Below are 8,034 nucleotides of genomic sequence, written 5' to 3' on the forward strand. Positions count from 1 at the left end.
GTGGGTACAGTATTTTAGTCCTGCTAAAGCTGTGTGCCCTTGGGTGGATATTCTAAACTTCGATGTCCCCCGTTTCTGGACAGTCTAGGACTCCGGAGCCAGACTGCCTACCCTGGCAGGAAGAAATCGCATTACACCACAGTGCCGCAGTTATAATAATGCAGCCATTACAACAGCGATTGTTCTTGGGAGGCTTTTTGAGCCTCAGTTTCCTCCTTTGCATAAAGAAACCAAAGAGATCCCTCTAGAGTTGTGGCCAGGATTACAGAAGTTGATAAAAGCAAAGGCTGCACACACTGAAGTACACAGGGCCTTGCACGAACTAAGAGTTCAATAAGCCGTTTCTGTCATTATCCAAATACCGGGCAAATACTCTATTAGGAATCAGAAAGGGCCGGAGACAACTAACTTTTCACTCAGCTGCAGAGTTGGGATCAAATCTCCCCCGGCGGGAGGGGGAAGCTAGGGGTGCGGAGGAGGAGGTGAAGAAACTTCCCAGAGGTCTGAGGTGTGAGCCTGGGGGGCGAGTCCCAGGTGTGGAGCCGGGGAGGTAAGGTGACCCTTGCCCAGCGACCGCGCCCGCGAGGAGCGCATTCCCAGCTTCCCGCCAGAGGTCCGCAGGTGACTGGCCGAGCGCGGCGCAGTGGGGGAGCGCTCTAGCTGGGTTTGCCGTCTCCATGGCGACCGCCCGCGCGGCGCCAGCCTGACAGCCCGTCCCGGTTTTATGAATGGGTGACGTCACGGGCCTGGCGTCTAACGGTCTGAGCCGCTTGTTCAGACGCTGACACAGACCCGCCCGGGAGGTGGGGGGAGCACTCGAGCTCCGCAGCTGCCGCGCCGTGGGAGGGAGACCCTGATCGGAGGTCTTTGGAAGGAGGAGGGGGTGAGAGAGGGACAGGAAACAGCCAAAAAAGGGAGAAAAATTCTAAAATCACTAGTTGATGCAGATTTCGGGCATTTTTGCAGGGGATGCAAATTTAGGATAGAATCAGGCCTTGCAGCCCCCCTCTGGGCGCCTTCTATCCAGTTCATGTCCCAGAGGATGGGCCCCCAATCCCAGAGGAAGACTTTTTCGAATAAGTTGCTCCCACCCCGAGGGGCCTGGGTAAAGCCTCCCTGGTTCTAGGAATATTAACCAGCAACTTTCTCTGGGAATTGGGTAAGAGAGACCAGCTCTGGGGGGCAGAGTGTAAAGGAGGGCCCGCTTTAAGTTTCGGTCCAAAGAGCCGGGAGGTCAGGCTCCCAGAAGCCCGGACTGTAGTCCTGGGCTCTCTAGATAACCCAGAGCTAGCCGCTTCCCCATCCGGGCCTCAGTTTCTCTCATCTGTAAAATGGAGCTGGAGAGTTGAGAAGATGAACCTCAGAAAAGTGATTCTTGAAGTCTTTTTGTTGTCGGCAATGCTTCCTTTACGAGAAGACCAAAGTAGCTCTCGCCTCCACTAGCCACCCCGCCCCGAGCCTTCACACTCTCTGTTCCTGAGACTTGGGTTCCCTTTCCAAGGCCGTGAGGGTGCACGAGTGGAGCAGGAGGCGGGACCCAGAGGCACCGGAGGCCACGCCTCTAGACCGCCCATTGGTTGCTTTTGAACCTCTGAGCCCGCCTCTGGCGGTGGGGGCATGCGGGGCGGGCGAGCCGCGGCGCCTCTATAAAGACGGCTCCCGGCTTCAGCCCTCGCCTTCTACAACCGTCTTTTCCCAACTTCTCGCTCTTAGCTTTCGCGTGGCGTCCGCCTCCTCCGTGCGCTTCGCCTCCCTCCTCTTACTCCGACGCCAGAATTATGAAGGTCGCCAGTGGCAGTGCCGCGGCCGCCGCGGGCCCCAGTTGCGCGCTGAAGGCCGGCAAGACGGCGGGCGGCGCGGGCGAGGTGGTGCGCTGTCTGTCCGAGCAGAGCGTGGCCATCTCGCGCTGCGCTGGGGGCGCTGGGGCGCGCCTGCCGGCCCTGCTCGACGAGCAGCAGGTGAACGTCCTGCTCTACGACATGAATGGCTGCTACTCGCGCCTCAAGGAGCTGGTGCCCACCCTGCCCCAGAACCGCAAGGTGAGCCGGGTGGAGATCCTCCAGCACGTCATCGACTACATCTGGGACCTGGAGTTGGAGCTGAACTCAGAATCCCAAGTCGGGACCCCCGGAGGCCGGGGTCTCCCTGCCCGGGCTCCGCTCAGCACCCTCAACGGCGAGATCAGCGCCCTGGCGGCCGAGGTGAGATCCGAACTGGAGAACGCGAGCGTTTTCTTTTTATGGAGGGTAAACTGAGGCCCAGAGAGAGGCGAGGGGTGGGTATTTGGCTCCACGTCGGCCCCATCCTTTCGGGCACCTGGCTATGCCACGGAGATCAGAAAACACGCTCCCTTAAAGTGCCCGCTGGGGAAGGGCTTGCAGCCTTGTCCCCTCCGACTGTCTCACTTCTCCCTCTTTTTCACAGGCGGCATGTGTCCCGGCGGACGATCGCATCTTATGTCGCTGAAGCGCCTCTCTCCTGGATTGGCGGACCCCAGCCCTCCAGGGGGGCGAGAAGAATCCATGCTCTTTGATCCTGCACAGCGCCTTTGCCAGAGCTGGGGAGGCACAAGATTGAGATCAGCGACTGTGGGGCGCTTGCTGGATCCAGCCCAGGGCCAGGGGACTGAGGAGAGCAGGCAGGCTGACCCTCCCTCTGCACCTACCAGCCACCAGAGACTTGGGGGACCCCCAGTGTGTTTCTATTTTTTGAAAAGCAGACATTTTAAAAAATGGTCACGTTTGGTGCTTCTCAGATTTCTGAGGAAATTAATTGCTTTGTATTGTATATTACAATGATCACCAAGAATATTGTTTTACAATAGTTCTGTGGGGTGGTTTTTTTTTTTTGTTGTTGTTGTTGTTGTTATTAAACAAATACTTTAGACTGCGGTAAAGTTGCAGTGATTTCTTGGACTGAGGGGAGGGCCTTGGGATGCCGGTGACCCCTGACCCTTTTCACAGCTGGTGCTGGGGGGAGGGAGGGAACTAGAAGGCCACATCTGGACTGTCGCTTTTACCAACCTGAACTGAGTGTTTTCCGGTGTCTTTAAAGTCCATTCTTTTCCCACCACTAGCCATTTTCCTGCTCCCTGGTGTCATAAAATTAAATCCTCTAGACCTCTAGGGTTCTCCAAGTGGTCTTGGGCTTTGGGCCATCTGGGTCACCTGGGGAGGTTGTTAAAAAAAAAAATCAACCTGCCAAGTACCCCTGTCGGTTGAGTATTCCACAGGCCATTGAAGTCCGAGAACCTGGTCACTGGGCCACCTCATCTTTGCCAAGACGGGGAAGGGGAGACCTAGAGGAAAGACTTGCCCAGAGCCTGAGGCAGGACCTCTGTCGCCCCATTCCCCAGTGGGAGGTGCCTCCCCTGTTGGACTGCCTAGCCCTGGATTGTAGCAAGCTGCCCTGGGGCTTCCAGCTCGTCCAAGTGGGTGAGCAAGTTGGCAGAGCCAGCCTGGGCACAGCTGCTGGGCCACCTGCTCTGGGTCCAGGCTCTGCCCCCTCACCCTGGCCCGGGTATGCCGACAGCTCACGCAGACCTCTCTCCCCCAGGGTTCCCGTGTGGGCTGAGGAGGAATGGGAGAGTCAGTCCCCAGCTCTTGAGAAGGGAGAAAGATGTCATTGGCAAGGGGCTATCTGTCTGGACATGTGTGAGTTTGTACTCGGGGGAGTGCATAGGAGTGTCTGGGCCTGTGTTAGTGACATGAGTGAACTGGTAGATTTCCCCCCCTAGTGGGGCTGGGTCACTTGCTGGTGTACAGGCCTAGGGGTGTGGGTAAGGATACGCATGGGAGTGTATGCAGAAGGGCAAATGAGAGCACATGTGTTCTGCAGATAAGTGCAACCTCCAGCTGTTTGGGCTTGTGTGTTCTGCCTCAGTGCATTATGGGCATCTCTGCATGGGTCTGGCTTGATGGATGGGTCGGTGTGTCCCGGAGCTTCCGAACCATACTGTGGGTTTCTAAGTGTATAATTGCTCTGTGTGTTGGCTGGCATTCCTAGGTCTCTGCTGGTCTGGGGTGGAGGTGGGGGCAGCTGTGTTCAGTCAAACCCTCCCTCTGAAGTTCAAGTACCAGCCCTCTGAGCAATTGTTGGGCTCTGGGGATACCACCCCTCCAGTATCCCTACCACCTACAGGGGAAAACCCAGCCCCACCAAGGGCAAATGACGTGCCCCAGAGACATTTTGTCAATGCTCAATTCTTTACACAGGGGACCCCACGGATCCCTGTGGGGCTAAAGGCAGGATTCTGATCCCAGGTTTACAACAATAAACTGAGGCTCCAAAGAGATGAACAGCATTGGGGGCAAAGGCAAGATCATCACCCGCTGAGCACTAACCCTGAGCCAGGTGCCTCCCCACCCCAAGCACGTTATGGCCTTGATCAAAGAATACAATATCTGGAAGTAAATTATGCCCTTTGCCACGCCCCACTCAACACCCCACCCCGCCGCTGTTTCGTAGCATTCACTTCTCCGAATTGTAGATAATACACAGACTAGAGCACTTAGCACGCAGCATTTGAGAGCTACAAATTATCATTATTAACTGTCGCCTGTGTGTCCTTGGAGTGTCCTCAGAGGCACACGTGTGCACCCATTCCCTCCCAGGGCCGCCCCCCTGCGAGCCCACCCACGGGCACGTGGGCGTGTCCCCCGCGCGTCCTCCCACACACGGCAAGGCTTCCTTCCAGGGGAGGAAGGGGCTGCGGCGGGGGGCCTCGGCCACCACCATCCCCGAGCCCCCCTCCCCCCCGCCCCCACCCCGCGCCGTTCAGGCGCACTCTGGCTTCCACGTTTCCCTCTTTTCCCCTTTGGCCGGGGCCCAGCCCATCTGGAGGCCGGCTCGGCGGCGGCCTGGGAGCGTTTCCATCAGCTGGGCCCGAGGAATGCGGAGCTATTTAACCTGAGCATCCCCAGGTGTACGGAGGCGCCTGGCTGTCTGGGGCCCGCCGCCTTTGGCACGGCCGCGCTAGACAAACAGCGCCGCCCCCGCCCTGCCCCTCCGCCCGCAGCTGCAGCCGGGCCTGGGAACCGGCGGGCGCTGCTGGGCTTGCATCAGGCTCGCCTCACGGGGTGGGGGTGGGGTGGGGGCACAAGGGGGCAGGCGTGACAGAGTGTGTGTGTGTGTGTGTGTGTGTGTCACGCACAACCCTGCTGTGTGTGTGCAGTGTGCAAAACTCATGTATGTGTGTAGCACCCAGACCTTTGCGGTGTGCATCTGCTCTGTGTGTATGTGTGTGTAGCACACAAAACCTGGCTCTGCGTGTGTGTGTGTGTGTGTGTGTGTGTTGCAAAGCCCTGCTTCTTTCAGCGCTGCTTGGGAAATCATTAACGCCTTAACCCCTCCTGGACAGGGGGGAGGAGGGGAGATACAGGACACCAGGACAAGGACTCGGTCATTGGATTCTGCCTGCCCAGAGCTGTGGGCCTGAAACCTGAAATCCTTTTTTATTTTATTTAACAAACACTTATGGAGCACTTACTATGTGCCAGGTATCATACTAAGCTCTTTTAAAAATTAATTCATTTAATCCTCCTCCCAGCTGTACAAGAGATGCTACCATGCTGGCTTCTATAAAAATAACCAGGGCAACAGCAGAAATAATAGGCTCACGTTTCAGACCGATCTGGATCAGCCTTGGGGCTCATCCCTTCACCTGTTTCTGCCTCTGTTTTCTCATCTGAGAAATGGGATCCAGAAGCGTGGCTCCAAGGCCCATTGAAGCAGTGCACATTAAAAGTTTAGCACTGTGGGGCACCTCGATGGCTTTATGGTTGAACGTCCAATTCTCGATCTCAGCTCAGGTCATGATCTTGGGGTCATGAGTTCGAGCCCTGCCTCCGGCTCCACGCTAAGCAGAGCCTGCTTGGGATTCTCTCCCTTTCCCCTTCCCCCAACTCTAAAAAAAGGTGGGGGGGAACCTTAGCACCCTGACTGGACACTTAGTGTAGGGGGTATAAAATGTTCTAAGCCCTTACTATGAGGACTGACTCATCAGGTCTGTAGGCTGTATCGGCGCATTGCTATTTCTGCTTTTCAACTGTACACCTTCAGAGAGGTGAGGTAACCCACCCAACACCACACTGGGACACGGACTTAGAGGGCTTTTCATAAATCAGGTTGGTCTGATCAAGGCTTATGAGCTCCTTCGGGTTCTCATAGGACATCCAATTGAGCTGTTTCATTGTATTTCCAATTAAAATCATCCTGGTCAATCTATATTTTTCTTTTAAATGCGTAAGCTAGAAAAATGCAGGACACATAATACATATCACAATTTCTGCAACCCACATTTTGGCATTTGTTTAAAAAAAAAAAAAAATCTAACTACAGCCTCAAAAGATGGAAGTGACCGGGGCTCTGTTGACTTCTGAGAGGTGCTGGGCTAGGCTCTGTGTGACCTGGTCGGGAGAGGCAGGTCACACAGCTAGACCTGGGTCATGAACCAGCTTTCAACCAACCAACTGGTGGAAATGTCTGCTTCTGTCCCAGAGGCCAAGGTGTCACTGGGCCCCCACTTCTCCACACACACCCTCCCCTCTGTGGGGGTTAGGGTGCTTCACACACAGCCAACTTTATACCTGCCTGAGTCACCCAGAGCTCAGAGTTGGCTTAATAATGAGGTGCCCTGGACCTCCTTATTTTGTCTCCTGAGACTAAGGCTCAGCCCTATAACCTTTATCTGTGCCAGCTACTTGTACTGAGAGCTCCAGGAACTGCAGGCCAGATAGGACTTTCCTCTGCCCAGGGTCACAAAGAGCAAGGCTTTCCTGGGACAGGCGGGCCTATGATCCCAGCCCAGAGGGAAAGGAGGTGAGTCATGGCCAGGCCAGGGTCCGGGAAAGGGAAGGGAAGGGAAGAGAGGAAACCAGAAGGCCTGGAGGCGCACGTGGTTGGAGGGGGAAGCCCTTATCTTCCCAGACCCGCCCTGGCTGGTGCTTCCGGCCCCAACTCTTGCAAAATCTTTTTCCCAGCGCTGCCCCCAAGGTGAGCGCCTTGGGCTAATACAGAATTGCATAGGGGCCTGTGCAAGGGGCAGCTGGAGAGTGGGGGTGGGGGTGGGGGTGGGGAAGCAGGAGCTGCAGGCCAAGAGGGGCAAGAAAAGGCGGACTTGGCTTCTAGGCCCAGTGCCACTTCTCACTGGGCACTTGCTTCACCTTCCAGGCCCTTGGCACCCTCAGTTTAAAATGGGGGTTAAAGTCACTGTTCTGAGGCTTCCGTGAGATCATCCTGATCCCGTCCAGTCCTCAAAAGGCTCAGTCGGTTGAACGTCTGACTTTAACTCAGGTCACAGTCCCGGGGACCTAGGATCCCTCGGGCTTGGAAGCAGGGAGCCTGCTTCTCCCTCTGCCTGTAGCTCTCCCTGCTTGTGCTCTCTCTCTGACAAGTAAATGAGATCTTTAGAAGAGAAAACAAAAGAAAGGAAAGGAAAGGAGAAGAGAAGAAAAGGAAAGAAAAAAAGAAAAGAAAAAAGCCCCAGGCTAGGCCACTGTCATCTCTACCTGGAAAACTGTGCCAGACCCAAGTTTATTCAACAAATTGTTATAAATCTCCGATGTGCTAGGAGCTAAGGGGGTTGCAGGGTTGCAGCAGCTAACAATTTAGGTGAAAATGCTTGCCCTCTTGAAACTTACATTCAAGTGGAAGAAAACAGACCATAAACAAACATGCGTACTTTTTTTTTTTTAAAGATTTTATTTATTTATTTGACAGAGAGAAATCACAAGTAGATGGAGAGGCAGGCAGAGAGAGAGAGAGGGAAGCAGGCTCCCCGCTGAGCAGAGAGCCCGATGCGGGACTCGATCCCAGGACCCTGAGATCATGACCTGAGCCGAAGGCAGCGGCTTAACCCACTGAGCCACCCAGGCGCCCCAAACATGCGTACTTGTAATCATAGGCGGATTTAACCCTGAAATGACTGAAGCTTCAACTTCAGGTTTTCTCGTTTGGAAAAAGTGCAAGCAACTTGTTCGTGTTTTTCTATGTGATTTTATAAAATTCCGTAAAATTTGCAAGCTGTTTTGTCCA

General features: G+C 55.0%; 1 protein-coding gene across 1 annotated transcript; it reads left to right on the plus strand.

The window, feature by feature from the left end:
* The first annotated feature begins 1,659 nt into the window (after positions 1 to 1,659).
* ID1 (inhibitor of DNA binding 1) lies at positions 1,660 to 2,896 on the plus strand. Its single transcript, XM_059407949.1, has 2 exons — positions 1,660 to 2,201; positions 2,425 to 2,896. The coding sequence occupies exons 1-2, from the start codon at positions 1,779 to 1,781 to the stop codon at positions 2,464 to 2,466; spliced, it is 465 nt and encodes a 154-aa protein (XP_059263932.1). The 5' UTR covers positions 1,660 to 1,778; the 3' UTR covers positions 2,467 to 2,896.
* The last annotated feature ends 5,138 nt before the right edge of the window (positions 2,897 to 8,034 follow it).

This window comes from Mustela nigripes, chromosome 7 (genome assembly GCF_022355385.1).
Source record: "Mustela nigripes isolate SB6536 chromosome 7, MUSNIG.SB6536, whole genome shotgun sequence".
Classification (NCBI taxonomy): domain Eukaryota; kingdom Metazoa; phylum Chordata; class Mammalia; order Carnivora; family Mustelidae; genus Mustela; species Mustela nigripes.

What these genes read in the sequence shown, in the direction of transcription:
- ID1 (XM_059407949.1), top strand. Translation starts at nt 1,779, where the DNA reads ATGAAGGTCGCCAGTGGCAGTGCCGCGGCCGCCGCGGGCCCCAGTTGC. An exon ending in TCAGCGCCCTGGCGGCCGAG is followed by an intron (nt 2,202 to 2,424) that starts GTGAGATCCGAA and finishes TCTTTTTCACAG; the next exon opens with GCGGCATGTGTCCCGGCGGA.